This window comes from Polyodon spathula, chromosome 22 (genome assembly GCF_017654505.1).
Source record: "Polyodon spathula isolate WHYD16114869_AA chromosome 22, ASM1765450v1, whole genome shotgun sequence".
In the NCBI taxonomy this organism is placed as follows: domain Eukaryota; kingdom Metazoa; phylum Chordata; class Actinopteri; order Acipenseriformes; family Polyodontidae; genus Polyodon; species Polyodon spathula.
The window spans coordinates 24,182,170-24,203,842 of NC_054555.1; the positions used below are offsets into that span (position 1 = coordinate 24,182,170).

The following is a 21,673-nucleotide window of genomic DNA, read 5'->3' on the forward strand; positions in this document are numbered from 1 at the left end:
TTCCTGTGCTCCAATCAAGAGGTTCCACCATGGTTGCAGACCCACACAGCTGCAGTCTGTCTCTCTTCTGTGGAATCACGGAATGCAAGAATTAGCTCCTTATCTTACAGATTCTTTCTTGGAACGAAGAGCTAAAATTATTCAGTTATTAAAACAAAAAACAAAAAAACAGCACCATACATTTCATTCTCGAGTGATACCAAAATAGCAGGGGCATTATTTTCTTGTCATGAATCCTAAATGGGAAATTGGAATTACTGTATAATGATCTTCAAAATGCTTAACTGCAGTGATGGGGTGACTAGGGATTCACGTTTTACTCCCTGTACTGTAATTCATAAATATTTTAAATAGTATACGGGATTAAAATAGATTATTTATCTATTTTACAGTAATTTCTTAATAAAGAAGAATTGTCCAGCTACTTGGATGAAATTCTCAGAGAGCCAAACAAAACATGCATACGTTACTAACGGAAAACAAAACAAAAACATAGCATTAAATAAGTTTCCCTATAAGTTGGATTAAAAAAACAAAACACAATTCTTTATGGGTATCCTGTGTATATCTACAGAGAGAGAGAGAGAGAGAGCAGCGCAGTGATCAGATGACTTCACAGCCCCCCCCCCCCTTATAAAGAGAGAGAGAGAGAGAGAGAGAGAGAGAGAGAGAGAGAGAGAGAGACAGAACAGAAGTCCATTTTTTATACCAGCAACACAATACGCTGCAGACGAAACTCAGGGACAAAGGAGAAGTGAGCAGAAGCGAGAAATCGACCCTGACAGGGGGACATTCAGTACAACATTCCACTTCTGTGCATGGCTAGGTTGGCTTGTTTTGTTCTGTATGTGTTAATGAAAGTGAATGCAGTGCACATGAAGATGGGGGCAGTGGCAAAAGCTACAAGTGAGACTACAGAAGTGATTGATTTTTGTGAGGTGCACTGGAAGCTATGTTGAGCCAAACACTGGCCTCCGGTGGGATTATACATGCATGAAAAAAGCCAAACACCTTGAGACAGGAGGCAACCTCAAGTATGGGCAGATCAGCCTTCTGGGCATTCAATTATATTATCGAAAAGCAAACCTTGTTGACAGTCCAGTTTGTTTAAAGTTAGAGCTATAGAGACACATGGTTCTCTCTTGGAAACAAGCCAGCCAAACCTCTATAACCCAAACACTGCAGGTATACTCCCTCAGAAACTGCTTGCAGCAGTAGGATGTCATAAAGGACAGAATAGGGAAAAGACTACTAATGTGCAATAAAACTGTTTTAATATGGGCTTTTAAAATAGTGTCAACTTACCTTCTGACCTGATTGACAAGTCAAATAACAATCTTAACAATCCAGCTGATTAATGCTAGGGCCCCATTTAAAAAATAATGTTTAAGGCACCTGTACCTTCCTTCCAGACGTGTTTTCTATATCTCGTTAAGACTGCTTTTACTCCCTCCTTGTTGAATTAAAGTTTACATTGTTTTGTGTTGTTTAAAAGATCTCTGAAGCAGATTGCCCACCCACGGCAGTTTCTTGTTTCACACACACTGAAACCGGAGGCTTCCATGTGTGGGATGAAGCACAAATCACAGACGTTAACAAAGTTACAGAATAAGTCTGATTTTGTGTAACAGCTACACATCAATCGAAGGTACTGTATTAATACCCTAAAACCATGTTTGAATAGCCGTAAAGAGTATTAATTTGCTTATTCAATACTTACAATCAGGTTTAAAAGCGCAATTCCGGTATTGTATAGATCAGTGCATTATTTACACAACACAGTGCAGCATAAATGTACTATAATATTAATAAAGAGACCGTGTCGATCACCGCACCCAGATTCGAGGATCGTCTGTATCACGTGGTATTTGCAGGGGTCTGCGGCTGATTGGCTAATTCTGCTTTCTTCAAAACCTGAAGCTTGGCTCCAAACTCAGAAAGAAAATCAGCCGGGTTAAAGATGTGCAAGTGACCGCGTGTGAGTGACTGAGCAAACAGAAACCCGAATCAACGAATAGCAGAGGAAACAAGTCTATCAAACTAACAGGGATCTGCGGAAAATCTACTAATAACAATCATGCTGAGGATCCAAAAGCCTTATGTGATTATGCTTTTTTTCTGCTATAAATTAACTTGATCAGGATCTCCAAAGTGCGAACTGCAAAGGTGGAAAATATTTCTTTCTGTGTTCTAACTCACAACCAATAAATAAATAAATAGACAGAAAACTAAGTTTGAAGAGCAAGCTAATCTAAAGACAATGCGTCAAATTGAAACGATGTAGCCAAAACTTCTATCAAAGAACATATTCTAGTTCCATCGATATTGAATGGAATTTTGCAGACGAAAATAACTTTAGCATAAGATAAGATGGGCAAAGGAATACATCAAATAAGAAAAAGGTGTATCTGTTTGTTTATTAATTCCAGGTGATTTAAAATCTGCCAAGAAAGATCTGCTATTCATTCAAATCTGGAAGTCAACATCAAAATTCAGAGGATTTTTAAAAAAAAATGTTTTTTTTTTTTTTGTTTTTTAATGATTTTTCATAATCGAATAAGCTTACAAAAAGACATTGACCATAAACAATTTTACCTTAAGGGTGTTTTTTTTTTTTTTTAGATCACTTTATCAGAAGTCTTTTTTGGGGGGGGGGATTTTAAAGGTATGTAATATCTGTATTTTTTATATAACCACACGTTATAGTAATCATTAGTTAAAGTATTTAATAAAAAGTAGATTCTAAATTGTGTAAAAACAACAATTAAATAATTATTTAATTTAATACCACACTACAACCGAACAGCCTTACACATTGGCTCTTGCAGTACACTGTAATTCTCTCGTATGGGTAGTGAACAGCAATGCAGAAGCGAAACGTTCTTTAGACTTGTTCTGCGGAACTCATGTAAAGGTAATTCCATAAAGTATAGCAGGTATTTATGTATCGTGAACAAATTAGGTAGGTGAGAATGCCTAATTTCCTGACTGCAAAGCTAGATCGTGCTGCAGAAAATGACAGAATGTACCCTGCGGTATAGGTGGGGACTAGGTTAGGCAGCTAGCTGTACACCCAAATTACACGTACATGACTATTGCTTGCTTGCTTTAAGGGACAAAAAACAAAAAGGTGGAGTTTAACCCCTCAGTTACACACGCAGTGAATGACTTTCTTGTCCCTTGTGCTGACATCATCATCAGTGAAACTGACAGAGTTGCATTGCTCGCACAGTATTTCAATACAACCCAAAACTAGCTAGATGTATTGCCATGTACACACGCCTTAATGGTAAGAAAGTGTCATATATTTTTAAAAAGCCGTTTGGTTTTAATTGTTATGCCGACTAGTGTATGTATATTTGCTTATCTATGTGTTCTAGTCACGTTTACCGGCATTATGTGTATTATAGCCTGTTTACCTTAATATACATGAAGAGTAATAATAATGTATATTTAAAAATATATAATCGGTAGTGCATGTACCATGATCAGTAAAATGGTTATATCATGTGAAGAGCGGCAGATGAAGATATGCTAGCAACAGGTTGCTCTATAAACGCAACTCTAAGCAAGAATTTACTGTACGGTGTCTGGGAGTTTTATCAAGCGAATGTGTCTAGTTGAAGGAGTGATCAGCTTGCGAGTCTTAGGACAAGTTACCTGCCTCCTAATTGAGGGGCTTGTTTAGCTGGCTTTGTGTTGCTTTGAACTGCAATGCAATAACTCCCAGGTACCTGAACGATTAAAAAAACAAGGTAAACAAACCTATTCAGGTACTTACCAAGTTAAGCTGAGATCCACAAATTATTTAGTCAGTGGAGAGCTGTTTGTTTTGTAAGCGTACCCCCCTCTTGGTGTGTCCACAGTCCATCTAATCGTTTTACTGCGCTCAGAAAGACCATTAGAAAAAGTAAGAATATCCCTGCTTGTGTTGATGGGGTCGATTTGCAAGCAAATCTAGCTAACTGATTGAAGGATTGTCTCTTTGCATGGGCTTTATCTTGTCTCAAATTTCATAACCGTCTAGACATATTGACTAGTAAAAATGTGCAACAAATCGTTGTATTTGAACTAAATGTCTTCATCACTCCCTGTGCTTCATTTTGCTTAGTGCATTCGTTTTGCTATTAAGCGTCTCCCAGAAAAAAAAAAAAACCGTGTGTGACGCACTTCAGACTAGGACACTTGTTTACCCCGTGTACCTGTTAAACTAGTCATTTTATGAACTCTAAAACACCACATTACATGTGAGATACAGTGTACCCGCCTGTCAGTAGTTTAGCTTGACTGTAGAATGTGGAATTGTTCAGTGCTGACTGAAGAACCGCTAAAGTTGCACTCGACATCCACACTATATTAAGTGCAGTTGACAGTTAATGGTTGTGATCTTCTAATTGGTCTCGCCTTAACACAGCACATTTCCCGGTTGGCAAAAGTCTAGCTCACTATGCAGTGCCAAATGTTATTTTACTGTAGTTCATCCCACTGCAACCGTCATAACCCCATGCAAATCACCAAACAGCTAGATGCAGTAGATATTTTGCTGTAGTAGCACAGTACAGCATGGTGTACTTTTCCGATCCAAACAGATGTTATAAAAGAGTAGGATTTTGTCAGTGCAACTGAAAAGTGTTTATTTGGTGTGTGTTGGCCTGCACCTCACTCTCCTCCCTCTGTTCTGTCAGATTAAACAGGCAACATCGGGTTCTATCTAGGAGTTTGGGATTAGGTTCAGCAGGGTGAGCAACATTCACAAGGTGCCTGTCCCAACTCTAAATGAGATACTCAGAAATCAACAGCATTTATTTTTTATTACCCCTCCAGAATACTTTGATAAGTAAAGCATTTATGTCTCATAGTGTGTATGTGTGTCTCTCTCTCTCTCTCTCTATCTCTCTATCTATCTATATATATATATATATATATATATATATATATATATATATATATATATATATATATATATATATATATATATATGGCAGTGTGGCTTCATATGGAACGTTCCTGTTCTGTATGGAAATGACCACATAACTGTCAAATGCTATTCAATAATTACTGACTCACAACCACAATATTGAGCGCTGGAAGTGAGCCATTACAGTAATTCTCTGATCACTTATAAGGGATTACAGTGTATAAACTGACTAGGTGATAAACTTAACTCACATATTTACATTTAAAACAAATGTATTCAGTGTGGTGTTGATTTTGTGACACAGTACTAAGAAAGAGAGCGCGTTGTTTGTGAATTTTGAAGTGGACAGACATGTTCATTGTTTTTTTTTCTTTTTCTAATCTTCAAAACTACGGTCTCTGTTGTCATGGTTTCAGTTATAGGTTTATAGATTGGGTGATTTACAGAAGCACTGTGTGAGTAACATGAATGGTAGTTATGACAGCAACAAGCAAGTCAAATTGCGTGTACATTGTGACCTACAGTATACCTTCAACTCGAATTGGAAATAAAAAAAAAACCTTGTGTATCGACATATCAAAGCATTACCTTTACAACAGTTTAACACAGTCATTGTGCAGCTTCCACATGCATACCATACATTTACCATGGTTTGACATGTTTGTTTGTATGCTTTACCACAACTCTCTGAGTTTTATCATTGCTTACCTGTGCTAACCATGCTATCACTGTGCTACGCATTTACTCTGGTAAACTTATAAAAACTTATCATCAGTACTGGTAACACTGTGAAGTCTTAGAGTAGTTTAGGGTTTTTGAACGTCAGTACTGGTAACACTGTGAAGTGTTAGAGTAGTTTAGGGTTTTTCAATCTTGGACCGATGTTGGTACTTTATTTGTTTTGGCCACTGCCTAGAACTTTCTTATCCCACTGTTGCTAGTCCAGTAAAACTCTAGAGAATAGCCTGATTTGCAACTATGTCTGAAGTTACACATAGATATATTTTGTGGACTCTTATCTGAGGACTTTAACTGGAAATTATGTCCCTTTCCACGTAGGCTTTCCCATTGTTAACTAATTATTAGTGCTGGGATACACATGGATATTCTTTCAAAATTAATAAGATATGGTATTTTTTCCCAGTGCTTGTACTGCAGTAGGCTAGACCTGGTATGCAGTAGGGTTAACCCAAGTAACAAACACAGAGATGGACTAGATGACACAAGCTGAGTAACATTAAATTCAGAACAGCTTGTGCCAGCTGCTGATTTTGAGGAGTAAGGTAGGTATAGCAATCCTAGTTCATTCATCTTCGAATGCTGTAAAATGCTCTTCAAAATGGTTTGGTCTAAATCTGAATACGCCTCCCACGGAATTATTAACATTTGTAAATGTTTGGAAAGCTCTTGAATGATTTGAGAGAGAGAGAGAGAGATATTGAAGGATAACAGAATTGCTTATTATAACTTGAACTTCATTGCTGTAATCTTTGCTGTGTTTCTCATTTGTTGGTACCGTTTCTTTGTGCCGAACTTGTTTTTTTAAGTTTTTTTTTTTAATTAAAATTACAAAAACTATTTGCTATTTATTATACTGACTTTTTGGTGTTGTTTCCAGGACCCTGAATGCGAACACACTTCTATTTTAATAAGTGGGAAACCATTGTCCCTGTCTTGCCACTGATACCATTAAAAATAAGAAGAAAAGGGCGTGGAATGAGATTCTTAATGGCAGTGCAGTGGCACTAGAATGGCAATGCAGCATCTGCTGTTCTTTATATTGTGACATGCCAGTGCAGTCCCAATGCTGTGAACCAACACACACTGGTAATCCATTGCAGTACATTGATACCAGAGTTACACCCATATGGCTGTGTGATTGGGGTTGTGTGACTTTTTGGTTTTTGGATGATAAAGACCTAACGCTTTGAGATGTTGTCTTCATACTTAGTACTCTGGGTCAAGTGCAATAGTTGATAGAAGTGATCCCTTTCATGTCTCATATCATACATCATTTGAGGAATTGCTTTATGTTTGCAGTGCTAGCCTGTATACACACACTGTTTGATACATGTGTTGGTGATGTTGACATTGGACTTTGTTGCCTAAAGTCCCAATGGGTAGTCAATGATTAGTGCTAATCAATCTGTGATTGATAGCAGCCGTTTTTGTGTTACGGTCCAGCTTCCTGTGGTGTGATTCAAAATCAATTTCAGTCCAAAGGGTTCAATTGACTTAAATGCTGTTCATACCCTCAATAGCATAAGGAATCCATGTTTCTCTATTGCAATAAAAGGGCTGATTTGACAGAATCTTTCAATTTCATTAGTTATCAGTTCATCGCTTCAAGGGAAACTGTTTGCCTTTGACTTGTTCCCATAAGGGAAGAGAACTGACCTCAGGATGTCACCTAACTATATAATCATGTGAAAGCAGCAGGAGTTTCACATCGCACGAATCTACTCATAAATTGGTCAGTGTTCACAGATAGGATTGAAGCATTAAGCAGGAGGGAGGGTTATTTGTTTTGAGGGAGCTTAACTTGATTTTCAAAGACTGGTGAGCTGAGAATTGTTGCTTTTGCTTTGGGATTAGTCTGAGCTTTTAGCAGCTGTGTTTTATTTATGTAATATGCTCCAGAGTCTGTGGATGAATCAATTTCATATAAATTCACTGCCTATGACAGTACCACTGTAGAAAATAAAAAATACACTTGAGAATAAGGCAACCAAAAAAAAAACTAGGTGCTTTGACTGAAACCGGTTCTGAATCCTCCCACACCTCTCTCTTTTTCTCTGGGTAAATAATTGTAACTGAAGAAACAGCCACCAGGGTCGTGCGAGGATTGCTTAGGGGGAGTTCGTGTGTGTGTGTGTGTGTGTGTGTGTGTGTGTGTGTGTGTGTGTGTGTGTGTGTGTGTGTGTGTGTGTGTGTGTGTGTGTGTGTGTGTGTGTGTGTGTGTGTGTGTGTGTGTGTGTGTGTGTGTGTGTGTGTGTGTGTGTGTGTGTGTGTTTGCAGAGCTGCACATAGGCAGACACAAGTAGCTTTATTATAGCTGGTCAAGTTTCTGTCCCGCTTGCTCACAGGCTGTTTCTGTCACTGATTGATTGTGTGCTTTACTGCAGTACACAATGAGGCCAACTAGCACACCCCATGCCCCTGGGACACAGGCATCCTGGAAAGCCCTTTTATGAGGATTTTTCAAATCCACTACCATCTACTGTAAAAATGACCTAATTTTTCTTTCCCGCCTTTTCTCACAGAGAACATCGTACAAAAGCACTCAATATTTATTTATTTATTATTATTTTTTTAATTAAAAACATTATTGCAACATTATTAACATTATTGCAGTGTTTCACTGCATCAAGTGATTGATTTGTCTGTGGTTTTGTTTGAAAATATTTTGTACCTGAGGGAAAAAGACTCCTGACTGTTAACCCCTTCATCTTCAACCATTTCTAATATAGCTTCATCTATTAAATGCTGTCTGCATGCAAACACAGCAAACCATTAGTTTTAAAAAGGGTTTGGTCTGCAGTATTGGAAACAGACAGTAACATATTGGAAACAGAAGGACCTACCAAAGGGATCAGAAATAGATTCCTGAGGTTATAAGATTAACATTGATGTATTGTATTTGAATGTATACAATCCAATTCCTTTATTAAACCCGGGAAAGAGCATTAGACACAAGTTACATGGCTAAGAAGGGTCAGAGGCTTTACAACAGTAAGCAGTACAATGGCATACGTACAAATGAAGGATTGTTCAGATAAGCAAAATAATGCAATGAAATAAGTACACAGTGGAGCTCAACTGTCCAGCTTGCCTAGCACAGATATTCAGTTTTCAACAGAGAAAATAAGTGTACTAAAAATTATACTTAACTGCAACCTACAGGTTCAGCCATTTCAACTAGTTCCAAAAGGGCAAATATTTAACATCTAACTAATTTCCCAGCTTTAATGAATGCTGTGTATTGTGCCCTTCCTGCCTTTCAGATTTGAAACATTGTTACATTGAGACTTCCATCCACTGGCAGGTTGTTGATCAAGTTGGAAATCGAGCCAGCTACTTCAGCTAATATGATCCTGACACCTAGCTGTTAATGAGAGTCCCAGCAACCTGTTGTCATTCCTACACTGCATATCAATCAAAGAAAAGTAATCAGAATGAATGGATGTGGAAGTTCAACAGCTCAGCCAGCTGCACGTCATGAGTGTTAGCGTGCTTTCTCAAATGGTGTAATGGGTATCGGTGTACCAAGACCTGGTCTCACTGCATATTATTACAAACGCGGTCAAGTAGATCTTTGGCACAACAGCAATTGTCCTGCATGAAAATAAATATAAAAATAAAGAAAAGCTGTGAGATTCTTTAGCAGAGGGCAGTACCACCTCCTCTTAAACTGCGTGCACTGGCAGACAGACTAGGGTCAGCAGCTTAGTTCATTCGCTTCATTGTTTTCATGGTTATCGTTTCTCTTCACCGGCGGTATGTCTTGACATGAGGAAATGGTTTAGAACACGATCCCCGTATTCAGAGAGTTTCTCTTGAAGCCACCTTATTAGAAATACAGTTAATGCACATCTGCTTTGAAGATCAACCCAGACATCAGCTATCTGCTTAAACCGTGGGGAGCGGGAGGAAATCAAGCCAGTGTGTACTGTGGGAACTTGACTCTTCTTCAGGGTCAATGTATGAAACTTAACGCGTAAATTGCTTGTTACTTAAAACAAAGTTGTATATGTAAAAGTCTTCAGAATTGTGTTTGATATTCCTGAAACTAGGCTGTTGTTTTTTTCTTAAACACCTACAATAATTCAAGTTACAAACCAATATTTGAATGAATGGCAAATGGACATCTAGGACAGCAAAACATTCCTTTTCAGTGTTTTTAATGCATTTGTCTTATTTAGACTTTTTCCTGCAAAATGATCAAATTCATCCAGATACACAAAGTACTAAAAAAAACAAAAAACACATAGCTTAACAGAAAGTGTACATTTAAGCTGTTTGCCTTAAAAAAAATGATTTCAACAAACAATTTCTAATAGGTTAATTTTCTGTTGGAAAATAACTGTTAGTAAATACAGACTGTTACAAAAACAAACTACAAATGTGTTTGGTTTTTGGGGGACTCTTGACTGGCCAGATGTCTAGATGTTACAAACATCAGTACAATTTGATATTTTTAATCTAAATATGACCCTTGAGTGTTTCCATGACAAAATAAGAAAGTGAATATGCCCCCTGTGAATACTAAACAAACTGACCAGCTGAATGAGGACGACCAAACCGCTACACAAAGCTTTCAGTATGTCTTTAGTGAACTGCACGTCTATTTACTGTATATGTGAACAGTTTCCACAGTGCTTAATGCAAACATGTCTAATTATTAAAGCTGCTTTCTCCCCTGAAACAGTAACTAATTACAGTGTAAATAATAATATATATATATGTATTTTTAATTTCAGATTCCAATTGTGGAAGGCTGAAAATCTGAACATAACCAGAAGTAAAGTGAAGAAATCTGGTTCATTTCAAACAACCAGAGCTGCAGATCATAATTACAACAAGCAACATCTCAACGGTATGTCAACAGGCATGTAAGAGGTCATCATTGGAATAACCACAAGTCAACGACAGCTTGAGTTATTTACTGACCCATCAAAGACACTCGAACTGGCTTAAGTTCTTCTCAATTTAAAAATCAATGAGTGAATGGTTGTCTACCCATTTTCACTCACCATTTGGAGGCCAAATCATTACTGCTGGAAATCGTTCTGGACTAAAGTTGTTCCAATCATGTGTATAGTCAGCCTTGAACTTGGGCTGTTTTGGATTCAACCTTTGATCATGTGCTAAGACAAATCTCTTAACTAAGTCTTAAATAAGTCAGGGCCAATAAACAGAAACGCATCTCTTGACAGATTTAAAACATTTGGATGAAAAATCTGCAGCAGTACTTCCATAAGTATTGACCATTTGGGTGTTACATCAGAGTCAGTCGGGACTGGGAAAACAGGCCGCCTTGAGGGGTTAATTGAATTTTTGAGTATCTTTCATACAGCCTTAGAGACACTGGCTTATCTGGTTTAGGACCATTTGGAATTGAACCAGAAGGTTGGTTTGATCCTCCATCAGAACTTCTTGCAAACCATCTCATGCTGTGGTCCCGTGGTGCCTTGCTGAATTGCAGCGATGCACGTTGAAGTGACCCTACATCACTCCTGCTCAGTCTCAGTGTGTGCGTGGCTCACCTCACCATGCTAGGTGCTGACGTGATCTACATCATCCTGGAGCTGGTGATCGCTGTGCTAGCAGTGCTGGGCAACGTGCTAGTGTGCTGGGCAGTGTGGCTGAACAGCAACCTGCAGAACGTCACCTACTTCTTCGTGGTGTCGCTGGCGGTGGCGGATATCGCCGTGGGCGTGCTGGCCATCCCCTTCGCCATCACTATCAGCAGGGGTTTCTGCGCCCACTTCCACGGCTGCCTCTTCATCGCCTGCTTTGTCCTTGTGCTCACCCAGAGCTCCATCTTCAGCCTGCTGGCCATCGCCATCGACCGCTACATTGCCATAAAGATACCCCTCAGGTAAGAGGGCAGCCACAGTACTGTATGTATAGATGCAACTGTAGTTCTACTGGTATAGATAGTCACCACATGACCACTGCCTTGTATACAGGACTGCAAGGCTCTGATGAGCTATTCCTTATGCAGCCGCTCAGTAGAAATAACATGGTACATTATATTTTTTCCTTTTACTAAAATGGTGCAAATTGCATGAGAGTACAAGAGCTTGACCCATTATTATCCCCACTGGGAATGCATACTTCTACAAATTCTTCATATATCTAGAGAGCCTTTAGGACATTTTTTTTAGGCAGCTATTCAATTGGGGTGAAACAGGGTTAGAATGTTAATTAGAAGTTATTTGTAATATCAGAATGTAGGGATTTATGGAGAAACATGTCTGTATGCTACATATAGACCTTACTGTATGTATGTCACATTTACTTTTTTACATATGAAAGTGATCATCTTTATTGTGATACTGATGGCTGTAGTTTTGTTTTTTATTTACAGCTATGGCTTGCATGTGTGTCAGAAGCATAAACTCACACATTACCATTAGCAGTGCCAAGTTCAGGGCCTTTTGCACAGAAGTCCACTGTATTTTTTTACATTAATGTTTGACCCTACAACTCAAAGACAGCAGCTAAATAGAATGATTGTATGGGTTGGGGGGTGTTTGTAGTATTCTCAGGTCGTGTTGCCGCTGTGACCGGGTGGTGGTCTGTTTAAAATTAGAACACTTTTGGCAAAAAGTGTCCAACTCAGAAAGGCGTTTTCCACTTTCCCATAACAGCACAATGGAAGGCTGCTGTTGCATTACAGAAGCTCAGAAGAGAAAGAAAGCCATTTACATAAGGCTGGCTTATACTTAATTGATGATTCTTGCTATTGCTGGAGATTTTTTGGTCAGTGCGTTCAGGAATTTGTGATGGACACATTCTATCGAGCATAGCTGTCTAAACAGAGCATTAGAGTATAATTATCTCTCCAGACAAATGTGCTGTATTTCAGAAGAAATGTATACTGTACTCAAATTACATTAAAACACATAAACCCACACCCAGAGGGGAACTTATTAGGACGTGCCAGAGAAACACATGCATGCATGTCAATTATAATGTTCACTTAGCAAAAAACAAAGTAAGGTGTACTATAAATATACTATGGTACAGTTTTATAGACCCAGCTTCTATGCACACTGGGTGCTGAGAAAATGTTTTGCAAATACATGAAGGGGCTCTGACTTACAAGCATTACTTTTGAGAGGCGAGCCAGGGTGTTACTGCAGACTGTATGATGAAAGAACACAGAAGTGTCAAATTTATGCCTTCTATAGAGCTCTACACGACACCTTGAATACTTATTTAACTTTAAAAGCCTCTTTAGGAGTGTTTGCCTAAATGTCTAAACTTTTTAAACACTTTGAAATGCTTAAGCTTATTGGTAACCAGTCAGAAAAGCCATCATAGGAATCGTCACTGTTTTATAAATTACTGAAGCATGTTTTTGCGTAAAAAAAAAAAAAAGGTTGTGTTCAGCATTTACCTGTACATGGAAAGACTGAAGAAATACTGAATATTATATAAAATCATCCTACACCGTATACTAAAGTGAACACCTATATTTTCCCCACAACAGTTTTTTGACAACATGTTAAACACTAATAAACTATAAAACACAAGAAGTAGGACTGTAGACAATCATTTCATCCATTGTCTTCCTCAGTCGTGTGACAGAGCAATATAAAACTGGGATTATGTCAGGTTGCAGGAAGACTGCCAAAGAAACTTTTTATCATGCCTGCAAGTCCCCTGGGACACACTAGAAAGTGCTTGAAAATGGGGTGTTTGTATTTACCATCACCACCCTAACACAATAAATCCAACGGATTGAAATGTGACATTCATTTAAGTCTGGAGTCTATCAATGACAACAAAGAACCTACAGCCAGTGTGACGTGTGACAGACAGCTGTCACGTAATTGTCTTCACAGTTTCAAAGCCCTGCGATAGGACTCTTAGCAGGTGGCCCATGATTCCAGAGATAAGGTTTAATACATGTCCATGTTGGGTGCCACTGATATCAGCAGCAGCATCTGCTTCTGTACTTGTGAGTGTTGAGTGCCCATGATGCTTCAGTCTTCATCGTGTAAATGCTGTCTGTGATCGACTGCTGAATTGTTTATTCAGAATAGATCAGCAGCAAATCACCTAAAAGAAGTGCAAAACAAGGCTATAAAATCATTTTCCTTACCTCCCATGAGCACTAGCACTGGTCCCACTGCATATTTTTGCCTTTAAAAAGGAAGGAACCGGTAGCTTGTGCCTCTGAAAGACAGGCCAGCTGCATTGGTACTCTCCTGCTGTGCAACATAAGGAACACATTTCAATACACAAAATGCATTGCAGAATTCATGTCATATTAGAACTTTACACACCACCGTAGCGTTGCTCCAGACCCTTTGATAGCCCCAGGAGAAGGGGCATGGCACAGCACTGCAGAGCAACTGTTTCCTTCATGCTGGTACACTTGTGCGTTCTTTCCAGTTAGAGCTTCACTTGACACATGTTCTGCCATCTGGCTTTGCTGAAAGAATGGGACAGGTGAATGATTCAGAGTTAAACATTTCCTCTGCAAACCAGCATGGAGGAGAATGCTGCTCAATAGGGCTTCAAAGTGAAGACAGTGATATTCAAACTGGAAAACCCAAGTATATGAAGATAGGAAGAGAACGGGAATGAGTACTGTAGCTGAAAAGGCTTATTAAAAATGTAGGTACGGTACTAGAATAGTATCAGATTTTAAGACGGTGTGCGTTGTCAAAATGTGAGAATGTGTTGGATGCTGGTTTGGTTCACATTAAAGCTCGTTCTGCCTGGACCGATTAGGGTTGTTCTGTCTGCGTGCGTGTGTCTCTGGGGCTGGGTTTGTTTATTCACTCTCTTAACTAACATGAAGAACCCGGTCAAAATGGCCAAAACCAGCTGGTATCCCACGAGATCTGAAAATAGATCTTGTAACTGTAAACATATTAGAGTTTTTTTTTTTTTTTTTTTATAACAGGAAGTCCGGTTATATGTTGTATAGTAAAATATTAAAACAGATATTAATTCCCAGGAATGCACCAGGATAAGTATTTTCCAATAAAAATGTTAAATGTCTTTGCTTCTCACCATATAAAAGAAAAATAATATAGTTATTTTGCAGTATACTGTACCACAGAATATAACCATGCTAAAGTCATACTGTTAATAGAACTATGGGGGGAAAAAAAGCATAGTTTCCCTTATTACAATTATTATATTAACTAGTACATCAATGCAACAACATAATTCTGTTATTCCTCTTGAAAGTAAAAGTGTGTAGCTTTGTGATCCTAATACTTGATTCCAACAATACGTCAGCAAATGCACTTCTTACCCCTGAAAAGTAACTTACAGGTCCATCCGCGTTATAAGTGAAGGAATACAGTAGCTGTCTTTTTTTGGGGTTAAACTAAAGCAGTATTAATTTAAAAGAAAAGGGGGATCTTTTCTACCTTCCAAAAAATGTGTTGCATAGTGCAAAACAAAGGGCTCAGATAAACTGTGTAGAATTCAATGTTCATAGAAGTCGTTCATTTATCAACAGAACAGGCTTCCACAGACGAAACCTTCGCGCACAATTATAATAATTTGCTGGGATGTTCAAGCTGGAATACACATCAAAAGAGGATGATTCTTATCTGCTTGATTAAGGGGGGACACTACAGAAGAGTATTGATTACAGAGTGATGGGCTGAAGGCATCGCAGATTGATATCCGTAGATCTGAAGATTTTGTTCCATTGAGTGTTCAGAGCCAGAATAGTCCAATATCAGGGCAGTTTGATTAATCAGCACAGCATGCAGGTTCCTAATGCCTTGTGAGTTTTCATTTGCCCTTTTGTTCCTTTTGTCTGCATCATATTTAAAAAAGAAAACGCACATTTTTAGCTCCTTTTTATTATTTTTCAAAAATGTGTCTGCATCATTTTTAGTTCTGTTTCCTTTGTTTTCTTAGTTTCTTCAGTCTCACGTGTGCTTGATTTCCAGACCTTTTCCCCAGCACAGTGTGTTTGCTCCAAACACCCCCCCAACCGCCCCCCACCCCTTGATTTCCCCTTACCAGGGACATACAGGGTGTTATTGGGTTACTGAGTGTATTGATTTGATGCTTTTGTTTTCATGCAGTCACCATCATGTCTCTTTCAAAATATGATCAATCTTTGCATATATGCATTTCACAGGCATACTAACCAATAGCTAATTGCTCAAGGTCTTATATATCGCACCATTTATCATGTCACGTCGTTCAGCTCCTGTGCATATCATTGCCTTGTGATTTCATTTAAAGAGTATCCATATCAAGTGAGCATTGTTAAGAAAAGAAATGTGCTTATCCCGGACTTCTGAAAGGTTTTGATTTTGTTGTCAAAGGTGTTGTTTGGGGTGATGGCAACAAGTCTAGCTGCGATAGAAAAAGATGATTGAAATGTCTCAGATCCAGGTGACCAAGGAAACCTTAGACCTCTCCAGTGAGACAGATGTGAATACCGAGAGAGCTGATTGTGAAGTCCTGTTCATGTTTATTTCTACTGCTCTGTGAATGAAAACCCACATTGTACATCTGTGATCCTTTACTAAACAATGAACAGTGGACTAGGGACGGACTTGATAAGATGAACAACCTCTTCTCCATCCCAGCTTACCTTATGGTCTGTTCTTGTTATTTTAGCAACAGGAATAACTTTGGTTTCTTTAATGTTGTTTCAGGTATAATGGTCTGGTGACGGGTCAGAGAGCTAAAGGGATCATCGCCATCTGCTGGGTCCTCTCTGTCATCATTGGATTGACGCCCATGCTGGGCTGGCACAAATGTACTAGTGAGGTCACCATCAGCACCCAGAAAAATCCTATAAACTGCACAGATGACCGCATGATGCCTTGCCTCTTTGAGAGCGTGGTCACCATGGACTACATGGTCTACTTCAACTTCTTCGCCTTTGTCCTTGTGCCTTTGTTGCTCATGCTGGGGATCTACCTGAGGATCTTCATGGCGGCTCGGCATCAGCTCCAGCTGATTGAACTCAAGGCCATCCAGGGGGAGAAGTGCCGCTCCATCCTCCAGAAGGAGGTCCACGCGGCCAAATCCTTGGCCATCATCGTGGGGCTGTTTGCCGTCTGCTGGCTCCCGCTTCACATCATTAACTGCTTCACCTACTTCTGTCCTCAGTGCCCACGGCCCCCGGCCTGGCTCATGTACCTGGCTATCATCTTATCCCATGGCAATTCTGTGGTCAACCCATTCATCTACGCCTACCGGATACGGGAGTTCCGACAAACCTTCCGCAAGATCATTAGGCGACGCATTCTGGGCCAGAAGGAGCATCTGTTCAAGAGTGGGGGAAGCAACAGCAACAGGACTTCAGTGTACACCAGCATGGCAGAGAATTCCACCATCACAATTAATGGCTGTGTCCTGGATATGTACACAGAGGAAGATGGCAGCAAAATCTGTAATGATCAGAAAACTCCCGGGGATAACCCAGCTGAACAAAACCTGAGTAAAAACAACCCCCCCTCTGATTTGCATCAAAATGGTCAACATTTAGACCTCCTACATAAGCAACATCTCTGACAACAGAACAACAACTTTTCAAAATGGGGACATGCCCAAGCTTGTCAAAAATACAGTGGTCCTATATCTGCAAGGGAATGAGGAATTCTCGAAGGTGCATTTCAACTCTGCGTTCCAGGAGAAATCTTCACAGTGTCCCGGTCTTACGGAAGTGTCTTGATTTCAGTCCAGAACTATTTCTGTTAGCATATGAATGTGTTTGAATATGTTTGTATTATTTATTGACTCCCTTCTTATAGAGGGCAGCAAGGGGGAATAAAAATAAATGTAAGAACAGGCTGTGATCCAGAATTCGCTCTGCATTCCAAGGACCTTGGTTTCATGAATCGGGAGAAATGATCCTAAGCCACCACCTTTTGTAAAAGGGCAGACATCTGCTTATTGAGGCCCAGGGGAGGTTCTGCTGTACATTTTTATGGGCGTAGAAACGTCTTTTTCATGTGTTGTTTCTTGTTGTAAAAAAGTGATAAAATATTATGTCCAGGGTGGGACAGAGAATACGTAGGGTACAGACACATTTGTCCCAGTGGCCACCATTCCCTGGGGATCCCACCATGCTCAACTTTAAATGAATTTCACAGCGTTAAAGGTGGTCTTAATCACCCTCTGAAATCTTGTTTCTTTTTCACTGAGACCCTGATTGCAACATGTTGATAAGAATGGGATGTGGAGTTGGGTCCACTAGTAGTTTTCTTGTTTCAGTCTTACTTGATACAAACCAAAAAATACAAAGCTGCCTGTGATAATGTAATTAGTTAAAGAGCTACCAGGCAGGGTCTTGTTAGCAAACAGCAAACTCATTACGCATTGAGTTGAGTTATCTTGTGCGGTACGTTTCAATGCAATATCTTTTTCAATCACAATAGAACGCAAAATGATTCCCTTTTGAACTGAGTTATTGCAATCTGTTCTGCTACATTCCACATTTAAGTACATTGGGTACGTGAGTAATAAATATGAAAGCAATTGTGATTATGCTAAAAAAGATATTAGCAAGGATATGAACAGCATAGGAGACTATTGCAGTAAGAGTTTCTTCTAAGACACTGCGCATTCAGTAATGCTTCCAAGATGCTCTCCTGTTGCATAAAAATAAGTGACCAGTTTTGTCATACAGTAGATCTTTACAGGCAATCATTGTGTCATGGTGGAAATAAAACTGTACATGTGTTGTTGCAGATCTTGAAAACTTAAAAACCTAATGACAAAATGAGTCAATTTAACACACCAGACTGTCACACTTAGTCAATTTTGGATGACCAGAACAGTTAGTTGACGTTGTTAAATAAAGCAAATACAAAACAGAATAATACAACAAATGAAAGCATTTTATACATCAAAAGGAACTTTTAGTGTGAAATACATTTTTTCGTGAGTTGTGTCTCATTTAGGCACGGGTGGGGGCCTCACTCTGTATTTTGTTCAGTGGCTGAGTGGATAAGAGACTGAATAGTATTTTCCTCACCCACTGGACCAAGAGAGCAGAATATTCCATGTAATCTCCCCATCTGTTTTTCAGAAAATCAAAGATCTGGTTTGCAATGCAGTGATAAATGAAATTAGATGTTGTACAGCCAGGTGTCTGTTGCTTATCCAGTAAGAAACACAAATGTGCTGACCTGTGGTACACACATATCGCCTATAAATCCAGCCAGAATTAATTCACACTCTTTTGTCTTTGGCCTGGGTTTTGTCTTTAACTGTTAGGCAAATACAGCAACACCTCCTTTTTCTGAATAAATATTGTTTTTTTAAGTAAATTACATTTTTTGGTGTTATTATTAAGAAGGTCTGGCTTGTTTTCACCCTATTGAAAAATCTGATTTCCGACATTGCTGAAGAATTGGCAAATAATCATCTAAACTCCCCTCTTGACGGCTAATTAAAATCAATCTGCCTTCCATCAGTAGAGTATGAAACAATAATTGCATGTACAATCCAGATTTGTTTTTGCAGTTTCCAAGGTTGTGTCTTTTGTTCTTTGCTGATGATTCTCATTATTGGCCTACTGCAGTTTTTTCCATTTTTTTCTCTTCTGTAATAAAAGAAACATAATTGTGGCATCTGCTGATCAATCTGAAAACACGGTTGTTTTTCCGAGTTAAGTAACAAAACTTATGATGCCTTCCAGGCTTGTAGCAATCCATAATGATGACTGTTGACAGTCTGTGTGTGTGTGTGTGTGTGTGTGTGTGTTATTGTATATGTGAACAGCCTGAAATCCCACAGAGACAATTAGCAACTGTGTGGTCTATTTAAGCTACCAGTAAAAATAGCCCTTCAAATGATGTTCCTGAAATCACAACGACTTGTTTCACAGCAGCCCCGGAATTGAAAAGGCTCCAGATTTTAACCAGTGACCTTGTGGTAAGAGGCTTCATATTCATACATTGCAAAACCACTAAGCCCTCAAGCAGACAAAGAAAGACAGGCAGCAAAATAGCTCCCTTTTTCCATCAACTTTGGTACTTTGAAACCAATAGAGAAGTCACAAGAGCTGACAACAATCATCTAAAATAATGAAATAGTTGGTGCCTGGTACACAACCGTTCACCAGCATTGCTTTACTTCTACAGCCAGAATTTTCTAATTGAGATGAGTGCACATGGATACTTTGCAAGTACTATATCTGCTGTCATTGTAACTGGCTAACCCTTTAACACTATCAAGCATTGCAGATGTTCTTCTGTGGGCGAGGAAGGGCGAAGCAGCAAGTGGAAACTGGTTGGGTTATATTTCCAGATAGCACAAACCCTGACTTTCTTCACAGTCACACTGTATTTACTGTATTCTGATAAATGTGGCAACTGTGAGAACAAATAAGGAGAACATATGAAGCTACACAACCACCAGGGGTTGCAAAGCAATGTGCTGCAAACAACAACATTGAATTTAAGCAGTTATTAGTTGCAGAGTAAGAGTACTGGTAGTCCTGCACTGGGGTGTCATGTTTAAACATACACAGTACTACTAAACATTTAGCCATTCACAAAACTAAGAGACATCAGCCACTAAAATCCATCCTAAAGTTTGCTTTTAAAAAAAAAACTTTTAAAAAAAGAGATAATTAGAGCTGAATTAAACACTTTGATAGGACTGCTCTGTTTCACACGATTTCTTGAATGTTAGTTTTACTTCCTAGGCAGGCACAATTATTAGATTCGTTTTTGGAAAGGATAAAAATACCAATTATAATTCCAAAACGAATACAGTAAAAAACAAGATGGCTCCCCCAAATTAAATGTCCAGGTTGTTTTTCTTTGGAGTTAAGAGATGTGAGAATCTAGCCCCAATACTTCTAATTGTAAGATTAAGCAATCCGAATTCGTTTTGCAGTTCGAAGTGGAGACCTTTTTCTGTACAGGAGATAGGATAAAATAAATAACTTCACAATGTGAACCTTTGCACTTGGCATCCTTGACTCTGATGGCAGATCATTTTGAGATTCAGGTAATAACCCTCTATGATATATTGGTACAGTATTTAATTACATTTTTTTTGTTTTTAAATAAATTTAGTCATCTCCAATTTTTTTACTCTGGTTTTCTCCCCTATTTAGTGTGCCTAATTATTATCTGTATCCTTGGCTCACCGCTTGCAACCCCCCTGCTGGCAACGGAAGCTGGAGCATGCATCCTGTGAAATGTGCTCCTGCCAATCTGTCATATTTTGCACTGCTGATCCATAGTGAAGTCACCAGACCTATAACCAGAGGACAACACAGATCTGGTGGCTCCACTGCAGAACCACAGGCGCCCTGTCGGCCACAGGGGTCACTGATGCGCGGTGAGCTGTGGATACCCCTGCTGACCTAAGTCCTCCCTACCCAGGCAGTGCTTGGTCAATTGTGCACCACCCCCTGGGAACTCCTGGTCACGGTTGGCTGTGACATAGTCTAGACTTGAACCTGCGATCCCCAGACTATAGGATACATCCTGCACGCCACTTGGAGCGCCTTTACTGGATGCACCACTTGGGAGCTCCTTAATTGCATTTTTAGTATCATTTTTAGTATTACAAATAGTATCACCCATCAGTTTCCCCTCACCTCTGCTCTACACTTAACCTCATTAGTTTTGCCATTTTGACCACTGCCTATTTTAATATGCACTAATGTTTTTTACCAGCATGCTAATAGAACAGATAAGAAGAATTTGAGCAAGTAAACAGGCAGAATGTATTCAGATTAACATGCCTTCTTTTCCAATTGCTGGGAGGAAATAATTCTCAACATGTTTACTAGTGAGTGGTTGTTTTAATATGTATGTATGTTGTGCGAATATAAACAGTTTTGCCAAAATGTATCAAACTATTCCCAGCCCCAGAATAAATCAAAGGATGCCCGTTGTAGCATATTGGAGACAGCCAAGAAGCCTAGCAAGAACATACAGCACCTTGCCGTTAGGTCTGCTGACTTTAATGTCAAAGTAGTTTCGAAATGCCACGCTCCCTTTGATTGCGGTCAGGGTTGGGAAGAGAGTTTAAGAGGGGAAGCATTACATTGCTGGGTATAAT

The 21,673-nt window shown here is 39.2% G+C and overlaps 1 protein-coding gene and 1 long non-coding RNA gene across 5 annotated transcripts in view; one reads left to right on the top strand and one right to left on the bottom strand.

Moving 5' to 3' along the window:
* LOC121296952 overlaps positions 1-4,276 on the bottom strand; it is a 17,023-nt gene extending 12,747 nt beyond the window's left edge. The window contains exon 1 of the long non-coding RNA XR_005947121.1: positions 3,782-4,276. This is a non-coding gene — a long non-coding RNA (uncharacterized LOC121296952). The remainder of the gene's footprint in view (positions 1-3,781) is intronic.
* Positions 1,887-18,923, top strand: LOC121296951 (adenosine receptor A2a-like). Of its 4 annotated transcripts, none has more exons than XM_041222912.1 (3): positions 1,887-2,665; positions 10,399-11,519; positions 16,294-18,923. In XM_041222912.1, exons 2-3 carry the CDS (start codon positions 11,191-11,193, stop codon positions 17,156-17,158), a joined length of 1,194 nt encoding a protein of 397 aa, XP_041078846.1. In that variant the 5' UTR covers positions 1,887-2,665; positions 10,399-11,190; the 3' UTR covers positions 17,159-18,923. The 4 variants fall into 4 exon arrangements, with proteins under 4 accessions (XP_041078846.1, XP_041078847.1, XP_041078848.1 ...); XM_041222913.1 differs by having other exon boundaries at positions 1,887-2,166; XM_041222914.1 differs by having other exon boundaries at positions 1,887-2,101.
* Positions 18,924-21,673: the final 2,750 nt, after the last annotated feature.

What these genes read in the sequence shown, in the direction of transcription:
- LOC121296951 (XM_041222912.1), top strand. Translation starts at nt 11,191, where the DNA reads ATGCTAGGTGCTGACGTGATCTACATCATCCTGGAGCTGGTGATCGCT. An exon ending in GCCATAAAGATACCCCTCAG is followed by an intron (nt 11,520 to 16,293) that starts GTAAGAGGGCAG and finishes ATGTTGTTTCAG; the next exon opens with GTATAATGGTCTGGTGACGG.